At 45.6% G+C, this 18,067-nt stretch overlaps 1 protein-coding gene across 1 annotated transcript; it reads left to right on the top strand.

Annotated features, from left to right (window-relative positions):
* Window positions 1-5,859: 5,859 nt before the first annotated feature.
* LOC120928208 (vomeronasal type-2 receptor 26-like) lies at window positions 5,860-11,860 on the top strand. The gene is made up of 3 exons (XM_040339331.1): window positions 5,860-5,863; window positions 9,476-10,182; window positions 11,852-11,860. The coding sequence occupies exons 1-3, from the start codon at window positions 5,860-5,862 to the stop codon at window positions 11,858-11,860; spliced, it is 720 nt and encodes a 239-aa protein (XP_040195265.1).
* Window positions 11,861-18,067: the final 6,207 nt, after the last annotated feature.

Below are 18,067 nucleotides of genomic sequence, written 5' to 3'. Positions count from 1 at the left end.
AGACATTTCGTGGAATTTCATAATTACAAAACTGTTTCTCTAAAATTTCAGGTACTGGCCAGAATACATCCTCCGGCCTGTGTTGGCAACTTTGACCAAAAAATCTTGCAAATAGAAGCAAAATGGATCTTTAGACTCCGGGCGACTCAGCCACCAGGATTGAACGATGCCATCAGTTTTATTCCATTTCTATAATATATTACCCCATCTCTCTCTTTTTTCCCCTCCCCCCCACACTCTTCTTTTCTTTTCTTTTCCCTTTCCCTTCTTCTGAAAATACGCACCAGTTTTTGCTATAATGTTAAGCCTTACATCCAAATTTTTTGGACACATTACATTTTTTAGTTGTCCACCATATCTTACAATTTATGTTCACAATCTTGTATAAGATGCCTTCCTGTGTAAATGCCTAGCTGTGATTCATATATACGCATACTACTAGCTATTATGTCCTAAATCGATTTCAATTATATTGAGTTTTTTATTTATTTATTAACTTTACCCTCTGCTGACTTTGTTTAGCTGTTTCTCTATTTTGTTTAATATACCACTCTTTTATATGTCCGTTATCCGAACACTTTAAGCAGCAAATTGGTATCCGACTGGCAGGATCTTCAGCCTTGCCCGTGTCTGTCCACTGCCTAGGGGTTTTGGAAATACTCTCTGTTTAAGCCTCTGCTTGACGAGGTACTTCTTTCTTTTGTCCCTCCCACTCCACCCTTGGGACCTTCCCCTAGAGGCGTTCCCCATAGCAAGGCGGAACCAGGTCACGGGCTGTCCATTTGGTCTTCCTATTTCCTGGTTCTCTTACACTCCTATCTGTGTGGAACATAGTGTCTCTGACGCACACAGCGTGTGCTGAGGTTATGACGATCAGACTTTTGAACTCCACCCACTATTTTTCCTGTGTCCAATCCCCGGGTCCCCACCACTGTTTCTATTGGCTGGGATCACATGGTGCTTTGAGAGCCTCCCTCACCTGGCTTTCAGAAATGTAGTAGTGGAGCCTGGGGTTTTTTCAAACACGCTGAGTTTCAGCGTGTGCGTCCCCATGGCTCATAAGTGGACAGATGAGCTTGCTCCCGTCCCTCCGGATCCTTTGGATCCAGCCAGAATCCACGATACGGGCGACGGGGCCAACCTCAGGGACCTCCTCCCATGTGCCTGACCAGACGTATCACAGACATTCCAGCCCAGGGGTCCTCAAACTACGGCCCGCGGGCCACATGCGGCCCGCGGAGGACTTTTAACTGGCCCACCCGACCCTAACAGGCAACGCCGGTTACACGGCAGGTTGTAACACAGCGATCCCGCTGTGTCACGGAGAACACAGTGTTAACAGTTGGGGCGCGCTGTGATAAATGTCCCGCCCTCCTCCTCCTAGACTAGCTTGTGTGATAGAGCCAGTGTTCTGTCTATCACACAAGCTGGTCTAGGAGGAGGAGGGCGGGACATTTATCACAGCGTGCCCGAACTGTTACCAACACTGTGAGCTTCGTGACACAGCGGGATCGTGACTGCAGTTTGGCACAGTAAGGAGAAAGGCTGTGAGGGGCTTACGATGGTGAGGGAGGCTGATGATGATGAAATGATGATGGTGGGAGGGCTGATGATGATGAAATTATGATGGTGGGGGGCTGATGATGATGGTGGGGGGGCTTGCAATGAGGGTCTGATGATGTAATGATGAAGGTGGGGGGGCTTGCAATGGTGAGGGGGGTTTGCAATGAGGGGCTGATGATGATGATGTAATGATAATTGGGGGGGCTTGCAATGATCTTGATTGGCTTGCAATTAATGATTGTGAGAGGGGGGGCTTGCAATGAGGGGCTTACAATGATGATGGCGAGGGGGGGCTTGCAATGAGGGGATGATGATGATGATGATGATGATGTAATGATGATGGTGAGGTGGGGGGGGGCTTGCAATGATCATGATCAGTTTGCAATTAATGATTGTGAGGGGGGAGCTTGCAATGAGGGGCTTATAATGATGGGGGGGCTGCAATGATTGTGAGGGGCTTGCAATGGTGAGGGGGGGGGGGGGGCTTGAAATGATGGCTTGAATTTGAAATGGTGGTGAGGGGGGTCTTGCAATGATTGATGGTCTGAAATGACAGTGAGGGGGGGGGGCTCAAAATAACATATGTGCAGTGTGCATAGGAAAGTGTTCATAGTTTTTTTTTATAGTCCAGCCCTCTAACGGTCTGAGGGACAGTGAACCGGCCCCCTGTTTAAAAAGTTTGAGGACCCCTGTTCTAGCCCTATATATACAGCACACACTCTGGCCCGGATCCAGATACAATGGTGTATCTATCCGCAGGGCGTAACGTATCTCAGATACGTTACGCTGCTGTAAAATAGGGCACAAGTTCTGTATTCAGAAAGAACTTGCGCCCTAAGTTACGGCAGCGTAACATATGTGGTCCGGCGTAAGCACGCCTAATTCAAATGTGGATGATGTGGGCGTGTTCTATGTAAATTACATGTGACCCCGCATATTTGATGTTTTTTTTTACGAACGGCGCATGCACCGTTTGTGAAAGAATCCCAGTGCGCATGCTCGAAATTACGCCGCAAATCGTCAATGCTTTAGACGTGAACGTAACTTACGTACAGCCCTATTTGCGAACGACTTACGCAAACAACGTTAAATTTTCAAAATTCTACGCGGGAACGACGTCCATACTTAACATAGGATACCACTCATATAGCAGGGGTAACTTTACGCCTGAAAAAGCCGAACCTAAACGACGTAAAAAAATGCGCCGGGCGGACGTACGTTTCTGAATCGGCGTATCTACCTAATTAGCATATTCCTTGCCTAAATCTACGGAAGCGCCACCTAGCGGCCAGCGTAAATATGCAGCCTAAGATACGACAGTGCAAGACACTTACGCCGGTCGGATCTTAGGGAAATCTATGCATAACTGATTCTATGAATCAGTCGCATAGATACGACCCCGCAACTCAGAGTTACGACGGCGTATCCGGAGATACGCCGTCGTAACTTCTCTCTGAATCCGGGCCTCTCACTTTTACTTCAGTCTTTACAGACTTTCCTGTCAGTGTATGTTTAAACTCACGTACCTGAACCTAAACTTCCTATTTTGTTTTGTTTTGCCCCCCCCCAGCTGGTGTACTCATACTACCTGTTTTTTCCTGCACGTTGTATATCATCAATCGACACTTTTAGTCTCACCCAATAAGGGTGATTGACTGCAATTTAGGTTATCCCCAAAACCTTACGGTTCATATTGTACACCTTTATATGTGTCTCTGCTCTTCCTAGACTTGGTAAGAATGCTTCTTTATTCGCACTATATACATATTCAATACTAATCACCACTTAATCACTATTACACATAGGGACTTCAGTTTTTCCCTTATTCTCTGGTCTGACCTGGTGAGGCCGTCCCCACGGGCTCCCCAGCTCCTTTGTTCCTCCTGGACCGGTATACCAACTGCACATGTTACAAGGTAAAATGTATATACTCCTTACCTTTACTTTAATCAACAGAGGCATAAATATGTAATTATATTATTTATTTATATATCTATCCTTTAATAAATTTTGAAACTATGAAACACACCTGGGCATAATGTAAAATCCTCTGTAGTTGTACATGTTTTCCTGTAATAAATGATTATATACCCTCGCTTTTTTGCAAATGTTTTATGTTAATTGTATTATGCATTCCATGTACAAAAGCATTGGATTCAGTTTCTATTGGTATTATACTTACCGTTAATGCACAATTATTGAAGGAACAAAATTGTTTGTGTATTTTTTTTTAATTGTTTTCGGAAATATTGCTTTATCTGTTTATTCATTCGTTTATTCATTATTTTATTTTCTACATGACAGTTCAATAGGCCCTGATGAAGCGGGGTTACCCATGAAACGTGTAGGCCGCATGTACGATTCACTTCCAGGATCTACATATCCTGGACCATAGAAACAGTAATGAACTGTAATGTGTAATTTATTGTAAGCAATTCACTGTTTTAAGTATTTCCATCCAAGGAGGATGTATTAAACTTGTTTTATACTTTTTAAATAAACTTTTGTGAAATTCACTTACTATAATTTTTCTCAACTCCATCTAGGCACATTTAAAGTCCCATTCCACACATCAACCATGAGTTTTTTTTAGATGTGTGGCGCTTACCAATAAGGATTTTGCCTTTCATTTGTCATATGACTCCTTTACTCGTATAGATTTATTTTTTTCCCTGTTTGCCAACTTTACTCTCCATGAAACGGGACCCAGTTATAGGTGATATGTTTAGCTCAGGTCATACCCCCATATTGGTAGTGCTAACAGGCCTTTGTGCACCACGGTCCCACGCCTCCTGGAGGTTCCCCCTCATATTTAGCAACTAGTGAAGATTTAAAAAAACATTAATGAAGACTAAGGCCCCTTTCAGACGTCCGCTCCGCTCGTCCGTTCATTACAAGTCCGTTTACGGACTTGTAATGAATCCCTATGGGATCGCGTCCGTTAGCGGATGGAGCATCCACTAACGTCCGAGACCATCCATGTCCGTCGGGATCCGCTTTTGCGAACGGAAGAAACCCTATTTTTCTTCTGTCCGGCGGAACGGATCTGATGCAGACGGACAGACGGTCCGTCTGCATCCCATCCCCCATAGGGGAGAGAGGAGCAGAGACAGGGCGGTCCCTGCACTGTGTGCGGGGACCGCCCTATCTGCCGACAGCTCAGCGGGGATGACGGATGATCCCCCGCTGAGCTTTGGCGGACACACGGAGCGGACACAGAAACGGTCCGCTCCGTGTGAAAGGACCCTAATGGGGCACATTTTACTGACCCTAATTTATTCTGGGAAGCTGTTAAGGCATTCCTTATGCCTCGTACACACAACCATTTTGCTTGGCAGGAAAGGAGAGCTGGTTTCAATTTTTTTGCGGGCATTTTTTTTTCCTCGAGAAAACTGCTAGGGAGCATGAACACGACCGGTTTTCACAACCAATATAAAAAATGGCAGTTTTCTCGTCGCGAAAACCGGCTGTGTGTACGAGGCATAAGGGGCAATGTTACCTCCTACACTACTCAATTTACAAATGATGCCCTGGAGCAGCATCAAAAGGCCGATTCCACCCTGTTTTAGCTGTTACCAATTTACTGTAGAACCTTTCTTGGGCCAATAGGCAGGATTGACAGGCTGCCAAGAAACTTGAATTTGACCTTTGGGCAGAGCAACAAGAGGCTGCCAAACTCCCCTACACTACACCTAAATTCCACAGATTTGGCAAAAAGCCAGGTACTGTAGGATCCTGGCTAATCTCTGTAGAGACCCACGACACCCTACACATATTCCTGCCTTAAAATTTCCCTACTAGGGAAGAGTAACATAATATGTTTTGGGGTGCAATTCTACGTATTCCTATGATGTGTATTAGAAATATCTTATTAACTAAAACTTTGAGTAAAAAAAAAAATATTAGTTTTCATACCTGCATATTCCAAAAACCTATGGCAAAATTAAAATTTCCAAAGACTCATTATGCACCTTAAAAATACATTGGAGTGTTTTTTTTTCCAAGATAGGGTAATTTTGTGGATTTTTTCTACTGTCCAGGAGCTCCAGGGCCTCCAAAATGTTATAGGTAGTCTGGAAACTACTGTAGATGCCTTATTGGATTTTGTACCCTCTATGCATCTAGGCTGTGAAAATGTCTCACATGTGGTATCCAAATACTCAGGGAACATAGCGGAATGTGGTTTATGTTTTTTTTTCTACTATCTACGTATCAATAAATTGGAACATTAACCATTTCCTTACCGGCTCACACAGATATACTGCGGCAGAATGGCACTCCTGGGTTAAATCCCATATGGGTACGTCCTTTCCTTTTTTGGCCACCAGAGGGCGCTTGCACCTGCTGCACAGCGGGGGACATGATATACATTTACTACCAGTGACATTTACACAGTAATCAGTGCATTTTTATAGCAAAAAAGTGTCAAAGGTGTCCAATCTGTTCATTGCAACACCACAACAAATTGCAGATCGCCACCATTACTAGTAAAAAAATATAATAATAATAAAAATGCCATAAATATTTCCCATAGTTTGTAGACGCTATAACTTTTGCACAAACCAATAAATATATGCTTATTGACATTTTTTACCAAAAATTTGTAGAAGAATACATATTGGCCTAAACCGAGGAAGAAATGTGTTTTTTTTTTTTAAACAAATTTAGGGATATTTATTCTAGCAAAAAAGTAAAAAATATTGTTTTTTCCCCCCAAATTTTCTGTCTTTCTTTGTCTATAGTGCAAAAAATAAAAACCGCAGAGGTAATCAAATACCACCAAAAGAAAGCTCTCTTTGTGGGAAAAAAAGGATGCAAATTGTGTCTGGGTACAGAGTCGAACGACCGGGCAATTGTCAGTTAAAGCGACGCAGTGCCAAATTGTAAAAATTGCTCTGGTCAGGAAGGGGATAAATTCTTCCTGGGCTGAAGCGGTTAATTAACCACGCTCAAATAAAGTGCATGTGCATAAAGAACATCAATAATGTGAAGTGTGAAAAAGTGAAAAAGTGATAAAAGTTTCCAATAAGTCTCATAAGAGAAGAAGGTGAAGTCCCATAGACACTCTGTGTTATCCAAAGATACTTCTGTGATCAGAAAAAAACTGTGACTTAATAAGTCTCCTCTTCACCAACATTCATATGTGCAACCTACTCACAAGAGCGTGTTAACCCCCATTACAGGTAGTCAAAGACAGCATGTTTGAATGTATCCTCTGGAGGGAAGAACCACCAGGGGAAATATCACTGCCGTTGCTCCTAGGTTCCTGGGTACTTGTACGGCTCATATGGAGGTAAAAAATAAGCCTCTCATGATGTAGTACATCCAAACGTTTTACTAAACATGCTAGCAGCATGCGGAAGCATAAACACAATTACAAACAGGGGACGCCGTGTTAGCGCTCCACCTGTGTTCCAAGAAAGCAGAAGTGACCTGTTACGCTAGATCCCACCCAACGTATTTTGTCAGTGTGCGTCTGATGTCATCAGGCGCATAGCTAAAAATATTCACTAATGACAATGGCAGGGAAGGGGTTAACATCATGGGCAATCAAAGGGTTAAATGTGTGTAGCGGCCTTCTACTTTTTAGCAGGCGCTGCTTTAAATTTAGAGGGTAGTCTGAGAGTTAGTTTGCTCAAACCGTATGATTTCTTCCACATTTGGGCCTCTGTTCCAGCCTTTGCATGCTCTGTGAATTGCCGGCACCCGTTGATTCCTGAGTGGACAGTGATTGCCTTAGGTGTGCTCACCTGGAGTGGCAGTTTTCCCTATCTGTTCCAGCCATGGCTGTACTGTGAGTGACCACTATTGTTGTCTGGGGTGCCGTTACCACCCCAGGCCAAGGGTGGCAGCAGTCAGGTCAAGGTGTTTTGGGTGTTCCCCTTCGGCAGCCAATCAGTGGGGGTTGGTCATCCCGCTGTGCATGCTGGGGAGAAGTACTTAAGGGACAGATGTCATTGGACCGGGGTCATCGATCGCTGGTCTGTCGTCCCACCACCCCCCGTGTGTGGCCCTTCTGGCCGGGGGAAGGAAGCAGGAGTTTTTCTGGACAGAAGTTGTGCACCTGAACCTATTACCTGTGAAAAAATGGATATTACCGCGCTTATCAAAGGAGGGGAAACAGAGAGGGGAAGAAAGGGGGAGGGGAAATGAAAGTGATGAGAAGTGGAGGTACAGCTGCGGCACTGGAAGGTGTATCAAACCATAAGCAATTGAAAATGGGGAGGGTAGTGCTGCGCTAATCAGTGGTGAATGGATAAGTGAATAAACAGGTGGGGGAGGGGAATGAAAGTAGGTGTAATTGAAATGAGGAGCAATATAGCCCAAATGGCATCAGCATAAAAATAAATATAAATGATCAGTGAACAATAACAGTAATGGTGCAAATCATATAACTACACAGGTTCCTCTTAATGTGATGAAATACACTATAAGTAATGGTGCAAAGAAATTCCAGGTAACTGTGCTAAGTGACACTCCTATACTGGTGATAAACAGTCCATCAACAGAGTTTGAAAAATATTAGCAAAAAATATAAGTAAAATTTCAAAAGTCCAAGAAAGCAAAAGTGCAAGTGTAGGTCCGCAATATGGAGTGAGAGGAAAATGGGTATCCAGTGATCCTTTTAGGGTAAGTAAGGATGTCCCCTTACCTTACTGCTGTAAGGTAACAGCATATAGATCCAACCACATTAGATGGTTCACTCGATGGGCTCTGATCCAACAACGGCAGGTCCTCCTTGGAGTTCTCGTCCCAGATTGGTCAGTTTCTCGCCCCAAAGAAATAAAGCATCGATGGTGTGATACCGTTTTAAAAATTTTAATTCTCAAAGAAAATAGACAGGGATACTCACATAATCCAAAATACAATTGAGCATGTAAAAAAGAGGGGCAATCTGTCGCCAACGTCACCTCCGATACCTCTCAGTGGACTCATGCGCATTCGTCACTATCATGTGACTTCCTCAGGAGGAAACTCCTGACATTGAACTTTTTCTCAACTCTCATCTGATACCCTAGACGGCGAGGAAATAGAGGTAACATGCCACCCAAAACAATCCAGCAGCTCCTCCAGGGGTAGTGCTACATGTGTTCCTAGGGAGTGCTTGCTAACTATGTGGGGAGGGTGTTTTTACTGTGGGAAGGCAGATATCTGTGTTTCTGCTTAGTAGAAACACAGGATCTCTACCTTCCTTATTAACAGAATGGTGATCTACTTGTTTCCCGAACAATCACCGGGTTCCGGCGGACAATGAGTCTAATTGACTAATTGGCTCCGCTGTGTCCAACCACAGTGGAAGCGGTTCACCGGCAGCGTATGCATGCGCGCCTATACCCCGGAGGTGCAGAAGAAGTACAGATATGTGATTTTGCGCACAGGAGCCACCGCCTTCAATAAATGTACGTGGGGGGCGATCGGCAAGTGGCTAATCTGTGTTGAGATAACACAGAAGTGTGTACAGGATAGCTCTGAATTTCTGACATGATCAAAGGGTGTTTTTTTTTTTTTGCACTTAATGAGCTGAAATATCAAAGTTTTTCCAATGGTATATTTAAATGACTGAAAAGCAGACATATTGTAAGTCAAGTTCATTATCAGGGTTTTCAGAAAATGTCAATTGAAACTCCCCAATATCATTTTTTTCTGTCTATAACACATTTCTTGTCCATTCTTTTCACTCTTTATCACGTAATTGTGGCACCAACAACTTGTTTATTTTTATTTTACCACGTGCAGGCTCTACATATAGGTGTTCAGCTGTGTGATAGAGATAATGTATTTTATTTTTTGTTTCTCTCCCACAACCTACTGATGGAAATCCCATTGCTAGCTGTGAGAAAACTCAAGACGATTTGTTTTCTAAGAATCTCTGCCCCCGATGTTCATTGTGTTTGTATTTTTCTTCCTACAGACAGTGAAAATTGCATGAAATGTCCTGATGAAGAATGGCCAAATGAGAAGAACGATCGGTGTGTTCCAAAATTGGTGGAATTTCTCTCCTACACGGATGATCCCATTGTTGGAGTATTTTCAGCTGTCTCCATCCTCTGTTGTCTTCTGACTGGTTTAATATTGGGGATATTTATACATTACCAGGACACCCCCATTGTTAAAGCCAATAACCGGAACCTGAGCTATCTTCTCCTGGGCTCCATCATGCTGAGCTTCCTCTGTGTCTTCTTGTTTCTCGGCCATCCAGTAGATGTGACCTGCATGCTGCGTGTCACCTCTTTTGGTGTCATCTTCTCAGTTGCTGTCTCTTCTCTACTTGCCAAAAGTATCATGGTGTGTATTGCTTTTAAAGCCACCAAACCTGGGAGTCCCTGGAGAAAATGGATGGGAGCCAAACTGCCCAATTTTATCATTTGTGTCTTCTCACTGGTCCAAGTCATAATCTGTGTCACTTGGTTGTCTATTTCTCCCCCCTTCCAGGATCGGGACACTCACTCTTATCAGGGGAAGATCATCATTCAGTGTAATGAGGGTTCAGTTATCGGCTTCTACTCTGTCCTGGGATATATGGGGCTTCTGGCAGCTGTGAGTTTCATTATAGCTTTTTTAGCCAGGACATTACCGGACAGTTTTAATGAGGCCAAGTACATCACCTTCAGTATGCTGGTGTTCTGCAGTGTCTGGATTGCCATGATCCCGGCCTATCTGAGCACCAGAGGGAAATACATGGTGGCTGTGGAGGTTTTTGCTATAATAGCCTCAAGTATTGGACTTCTTGGCTGTATATTTTCCCCAAAATGTTACATAATTCTGTTCAGACCTGACCTGAATAAAAAAACAGTTTTGCTTGAAAATAAAGCATAATATTAGTTATGATAACCTCAGTGAATCAAAATAAAATCTATACACTGTTTACAGCGCATTGTTAATTTTATAGTATTATCTACAGTATATCATTGGAAATATTATTTTTTTATTAGTGTATTGAGATTGAACATTGTTAAATCGAAGTTCCACCCAAAAGTGGAACTTCTGCTCGTTGTACTCCTCCCCCCTCCAGTGCCACATTTTGCACCTTTTAGGGGGGAGCGGGACAGAATACCTGTCTTTCACAGGTATCCTGTTCCCACTTCCTGGGAGCCTCAGCCACAGGTTTTGACATCACTGCCTGGGCTCCCTCCTTCTCCCCTGGCTGCCGGGCCAGTAGGAGAGAGGAGCGAAGCCTCGTGCACAAGCGCAGTAGGGTTCCCAGCGTGAAGCCATAGGGCTTCACTTCCGGGTTCCCTTACTCACAATGGGGGCGGCATAAACCCAACAGCTGTTGGAAACATCAGCTGCGGTGCCGACATCACTGGACTCCAGGACAGGTAAGTGTCCAATTATTAAAAGTCAGCAGCTGCAGTACGTGCAGCTGCTGGCTTTTAATTTTTGCAGCGGTGGGTGGACCTCCGCTTTAAAGTTAAATGCAAGATTTTTTGCCTGACCAAAGGAAGTTGCGTATCATTGAGTTTAGTTGGGAGAAAAATCTTTTAGGCAGTGTTATGCCTCGTACACACGGTCGGACTTTTGACCAAGCAAAAGTCCGCCGGGAGTCAGTCGGAAGTCCGACAGAAAGATAGAGAACAGGTTCTCTATCTAAGGTCTGTCGGACTTCCGACCAAAAATGTCAGATGGAGGCCACACACGGCCGGACTTTCCGAGGAAAAAAAGTCAGACAGGCTTTTTTTCTCTGCAAAAATTAAAAGCCAGCAGTTACACATACTGCAGCTGCTGACTTTTAATAATCGGACACTTACCTGCCCTGGAGTCCAGTGATATCGGCACCACAGCTGATGTTTCCATCAGCTGTCGGGTTTATGCTGCCTCTATTGTGAGTAAGGGAACCCGGAAGTGAAGCCTTACGACTTCACGCTGGGAACACTACTGCGCATGTGCGAGGCGGTGATGTCAATACCCATGGCTGAGGCTCCCAGGAAGTGGGAACATGATACCTGTGAAAGTTGAGTTTAGTTGGGAGAAAAATATTTTAGGCAGTGTTATGCCTTGTACACACGGTCTGACTTTTGACCATGTAAAAGTCCGCCGTGAGTCCGTAGGAAGTCCAACGGAAAGATAGAGAACAGGTTCTCTATCTACGGTCCGTCAGACTTCCGACCAAAAAAGTCAGATGGAGGCTACACATGGCCAGACTTTCTGAGAAAAATAGCCCGTCTGACTTAATGGGTAAATTGTAGTGAAGGTACAGTACTCTTGGTAAAACTGTTAACTTCACCACTACCACCCTGCCAAACCATGAAAAGGGTTTTAACTCCCAGCTTTTGAGATCTTGTTTTAGTTTGTGTAGAATAGGTTTAAACTTTGCGTGTATAGATCTGACAGATTGGGAGTAAGCCACATTCCCAGGTGTAACGGCACCCCAAATGCAAAAGGGGTTAAAGCCGTTTAGAATATTGAAAAGAAGGGTAAGTGGGACTTAAAATAAGGGAGCGCCATGTCAGAAGGAATAATACCATGAAGATCAGGTTACAGTACATGATATATTTATTACAATCTTGAATACATGTCAGATATTTCATATCAAATAGATAGATAGTCACAAGACTTATTCTAAATGTGCTGCTCATAGCATGCAATACAAAAATATAAAACAGACATGGCAGATATACATGATAAAATGGATCAATTAAAAAACATATGAAGTATAAACAGGTGACTATTGGCATCTAGTGGCACTCTACGCGTTCCCTGGCATTTCAGCCAATCATCAGGAGTGTTTTAAAGCAGTATACTGGAAATAAAAATAAACAAGAATAAATAATGATGCCTTAAGAATAGGGAAGTACAGGAACTATGTCCCAACAGGATGGAAACAGTTGGGAGACGTACTATACAACCTCAAGACCAGTCCGGTATCTGCCAAGGAAAAAAGGGGGGTTCGGGCATGATGTCTCCCCCGGGGTTGAGACTAGGGCATCCTCCAAGGATGAGGAAGAGCAGCCGGAGCATAGCACAGTGATCACAGCCTGATCCAAAATGCTATGGCCCAGATTCTCGTAGATCGGCGCATGTTTATGCCGGCGTAGCGCATCTCAGATGCGTTACGCCGACGTAACTTAGAGAGGCAAGCTCCGTATTCTCTAATCAGAAGCGTGACCTGTGACCCCATGCAAATAAAGGGCCAAACGGACGGCGCATGCGTTGTCACATGATCGCATGTCCCGCGCCTCTCTGCGCATGCTCACAGCTACGCCTGGCATTATTCCGCTGGCCCACTGTTTATGCCCAGGGCAGAAATACGCCCAGACATGCGCCCGCCGAGTGCAAAAGTACACCTGTTTGGTTTGGTGGATTGGTGGCTATACTTTTGCACTCTGATTGTAGACATGTCTGCCCAGCGTTCTGGGACCCGAAAAAAAAAATTCTCTCCAGAGGAGAAAGGCATAATACTTGCTGCCATGGAGAAGTACTATGATCGCCTCCATGGGGCCCGTAGCAAGGACACCAGCAAGGGCAGAAGGGACGAGATCCTTCAGAGGATCACAGACCAGGTCAATGCCGTGGGCAATGAGGCGAGGAGGCCCAAACATATAGCTAAGATAAATGATCTTCGCAGGAGGATTAAGGAAAAGATGGCTCTTTTGGCGAGCCATGCCAGGGGCACTGGTGGTGGACCTGCCTCTAGGGTCCGTCTGACTCCTGAGGAGGAGGTTGTTGCCCGCTGCCTTACCAAGGTGCAAGTGGAGGGAATGCTGGGCTACGACTCAGTTGTGCCGCCCTTGAGGACAGGTAAGTGTGTTTTTTCTACTATCTGGTGTGTAGCATGTGAGGGGGGGGAGGGAATATGTGACAAGTGTGTGGGTCCACCAACATGTGAATGTTTTGTGTCATCCGCAGATGTCCAGGAGGGAGCTGGGCCATCTGGTGCCCCTGCCCATCCCACACCCTCTTCCTCTGATGATGCCTCTGACCCCCAGGGAAGTCAAGAGGCATTGGTGGAGGGGATTGGTGGCCAGACCTCCAGTGAGGAGGTCATTCAAGAGGATGCTGAGCATTTGGGTGAGGAGGTGTCACTATACCAGGAGGAGTCGTCCAACTCAGCTGGTCCTTCCCGGCCATCAAGCCTCCAATCCTCTAGTCACTCTGGCTCCATCCCCAACACACCCACTCCCTCAAATCCCTCTGGCTCCATCCCCAACCCACCCACTCCCTCAAGTCCCTTCCCCTATGCCAGGCCTGAAGCCTCTCGTGGGCCCAGGAATGCAACCAGGAAAACCAGGGGGGTCCCGGAATTCCTGCCAGTGACCCTGACCACTGACCAGGACACGCAGACCCGCCTTATGGGTGAGATGGCCCAGGACATGCGGAGAGTGGCCGACAGCCTTGGCGACAGGGGACACATCCCTGATGGTCTGCAGGACGTGTCAGGCTAAACAACAGCAGTCATCACCTGCTTGGGGGAACTCCAGACCACCACGGCTACCCTTGTGGCAGAGGTGCGGACCCTGAATGAGACCGTCCAGGGCCACACAGCTGCCATTGTGGAAGTCCAGACCGAGACCAACAGCCTTCTGAGGCGTATTGCCGTGGCATTAGAGGGCAGGCCTCCAGCCATGGTGGATGCTCCTCCACCTGATGTCCCCCCCCCCACCGTCAACCAGGCAGTTGTGGAGCCGTGGCCGTGGGCGTGGCAGCAGTTAGGGCAACTAGTTTTGTTTATTTATTATTTTCTGGCTCTGGTGAAGAGTTTTTTTTTTTTGTTTCTGTCTCTGGTGAAGAGTTTATTTTTTATTTTTGTTAATAATGCACATGGTGAGGCGTGCAGATTAGTGTGACTGGTGTGTGAATGTGGGGGGTGTCACTCCTGCCATCAAAGGGGTGTCACCCTCGGCCGTGTGAATGTGGTAAGAATGTTCAGCAACATAATTGGAGCCTTGGCGCGGCGTTGCTGCTCCCAAGTCCCGTGCGGTGTACTTGGGCTAATCCAAAGTGATGTGGATGTGGGGTGTGTGTGCTAGGGACCACAGTGGTGTGCATGCGTGCATTCTCCTTGTGCCATGATGAATGTGTGTGTTTAACGTGTAAAGATACATTCCACGAGGCATCTCCTGACTGCTGTTCCTTCAGCAGACGGGGTATCCTCGGTCAGGGGGGGATTGTCTGGTTCGGGGGTCGGGTCATCTCCAGGCCCTTTCTCTCGGCAAAGTTGTGCAGAATGCAACATGCCCAGATGATCTGGCACATGAAGTTTGGGGAATACAACAGGGTCATAGATACGCATAGATACGACGGCGCAGATTTACACTTACGCCGCGCATCTCAAGATACGCGGCGTAACTTCTTTGAGAATCTGGGCCTATGTGTGCATATAAAAAAATAAATACATTTAAAATAGTAAAAAATGGAGTTCGCAAGATATCAATGTGTTCCCATAAGGGGAGTGTGTGGGGAAATGTGGCTTTGTTCCTTACACATTTCCCCACACACTCCCCTTATGGGAACACTTGTTTTGCCCAACATGACTAGCACCATAAAAGATCACGTATCCACCTGTGAGGTCTGTATAAGATCCAAACATGAAAGAAGACCACCTTATGGATTGCTTACAAAACCGTGGGAAGCATTGTCTTTGGATTTCATCGTATAACTGCCTCCTTTATGGATATAACACCATTATGGTAACAGTTGATATGCTGACTAAAATGGCTCATTTTGTCCCTCTTAAGAAACTGCCTTCTTCCAAAGAAACAGCGCAAACCTTACTGGATCATGTTATCAAATTACATGGTGTCCCTTCACGTCTAGTTTCGGACAGAGGATCTCAGTTTGTCTCCAAATTCTGGAAGGTCTTGTGTCATATTCTCCAAATAGACCATAGATACTCCAGTGGATATCATCCTCAAACAAATGGACAGACAGAAAGAGTGAACCAGTGTCTCGAACAATATCTCAGATGTTATTGTACCCATCTTCAGGATACCTGGTCTACTCTTCTTCCTCTCGCTGAATTCTCTTATAACAATTCAACTAGTTCCTCTACTCGGTATTGCCCTTTTTACGCAAACTATGGGTTCCATCCCAATATTCTACCAGAGTCTTCACTACTTACAAATGGTCCTTCAATGAATGATTATTGGTCTACTCTTTCATCTGTATTGCAAGTTTTGAAACAAAATCTCAAAAATGCACAAGATCGCCAAAAAGTCTATTATGATCTTAGGCATAGACATGCAGCATCTTACAAAATTGGCAATCAAGTGTGGCTCTCTACAAAAAAAATACATTTGCATTTACCAGCGAGGAAACTCGCCAAACAATTTCTTGGTCCATTTCTAAAGTTATTAACCAAAATACCATGCAACTTTCTCTCCCTCCGGAACTTACCATTCATCCTTTATTCCATGTGTCTCTTCTCAAACCCTTTCGACCTAACCAATTTCCTGGTAGGAATCCTCCTCCTGCACCTCCTATTTTAGTTCAGGGTGAGGAACATTATGAGGTTGAACGTATTTTAGACTCTAGAAAAAGAAGAGGACGTCTACAATATTTGATTAGGTGGAAGGATTATGGTCTACAAGAAGATTCTTGGGAAGATTCAGAGGAAGTGCATGCACCCGAATTATGTAGCCAATTTCATTCTACATATCCTCATAAGCCTTCACCTACTAAGATCCCCAGGAGGGTAACCCTTAAGAGGGGGGTACTGTAAGGCCGGGTACACACGGTCGGACAAAACCGATGAGAATGGACCGAGGTTCAGTTTCATCGGTCCAAACCGACCGTGTGTATATCCCATCGGTCTGTTTTCCTTTGGTCCAAAATTTTAAAACATGCTTTAAAATCAAACCGATGGACCGCTGCCTGATCGGTCCAAACCGATGGTTAGTACAGAAAGCATTGGTTCAAAACCCGCGCATGCTCAAGTCAACGCATGCTTGGAAGCATTGAACTTTGTTTTATTCAGCACATTGTGTGTTTGACGTCACCGCGTTCTGACCCGATCGGTTTTTGGAAGATGGTGTGTACCCACGGGATCATTTACATTAGGCAGCCTTACGCCCGGCTATTTTGCATATCGCCCGCGCAATTTACGGAGCTACTGCTCCGTGAATCGCGGGCATTTCAAAATATTTGCGTGGGCGCAGAGCAAAACTCGTTGCCCTTTGCCCACGCAAATATTGCGTGAATCTACCTGAATCTGGGCCAGTGTTTTTTTTTTTTTCACTTTTTATGAATGCATCATATTTGTGCACAACTTCACATGCAGCTTCAAGGCATCCACCTACAGTAGGTGTTTGTGATATTGTGTTTTTAGCACGACAGCATCGCGCTGATTCTCGGCGACATGGTGCCGAGATCTCGCCGACATCGCACTCACTGGAATAGTGACAGCACATCCCAGCAAGCGCGTCATAGAAGCGACGGGAGATCCGACTTGGATTCCCGCCAATTCTACACGTGTGCGGCGTTTGTTATGAATCCTGAGGGGGAAGTTTTTAAATAAAAATCCGGCATGGGTTCCCCCCTCAGGAGCATACCGGGCCCTTAGGTCTGTTATGGGTTGTAAGGAGAGCCCCCCCTACGCCGAAAAAAACGGCGTAGGGGGTCCCCCTACAATCCATACCAGACCCGTATCCAAAGCACGCTACCCGGCCAGCCAGGAAGGGAGTGGGGACTGAGCCGTACCAGGCTGCATGCCCTCAACATGGGGGGGGTTGGGTGCTCTGGGGCAGGGGGGCGCACTGCGGCCCCCCCACCTCAGAGCACCCTGTCCCCATGTTGATGAGGACAGGGCCCCTTCCCGACAACCCTGGCCGTTGGTTGTCGGGGTATGCGGGCGGGAGGCTTATCGGAATCTGGGAGCCCCCTTTAATAAGGGGGCCCCCAGATACCGGCCCCCCACCCTAAGTGAATGAGTATGGGGTACATCGTACCCCTACCCATTCACCTGCAAGAAAAGTGGTAAAAACACAAATAAACCACACAGGGTATTAAAATATTTTATTTTTCTGCTCCGGAGGCCTCCCCTGTCTTCTTTATTAGCTCTTTTACCAGGGGAAGCTTCTTCTTTGACGTCTTCGGGTGGGTGGGGGCCGCCGTCTGGTTCTCTTCCACCGCCGGGGGGGGTCGCTTTTAAAAATATCCATACCAGATCTCCCGTCGCTTCTATGACGGCTCTGTCTCCATCGCGGCAAGCCAGCTCGGCGCTGGCTCCCGCGATGGGGCTCGTAGGTGCTCAATCTCGCCGAGAAAGAGAGCGAGATTGACACAAAATCGGGTTCACCTACTGTAGCATGTTTTTCAAAGATTTGTGTATTTTTAATGTTGCCCTTTAACCACTCCAGCCCCAGAAGGTTTTACCCACTTCCTAATCAGGCCATTTTTTGCCATGCGGCACTGCCTTGCTTTAACTGACAATTGCGCCGTCATGCAACGCTATACCCAAATAAAATTGATGTCCTGTTTTTCCCACAAATATAGCCTTCTATTGGTGGTATTTGATCACCTCTGCGGTTTTTATTTTTTGCACTATAAACAAAAAAGTGACAATTTT

Source organism: Rana temporaria, chromosome 1 (assembly GCF_905171775.1).
Source record: "Rana temporaria chromosome 1, aRanTem1.1, whole genome shotgun sequence".
Classification (NCBI taxonomy): domain Eukaryota; kingdom Metazoa; phylum Chordata; class Amphibia; order Anura; family Ranidae; genus Rana; species Rana temporaria.
Note: the sequence above shows the minus strand (reverse complement) of the source record. Positions and strands in the feature narration are given on the sequence as shown.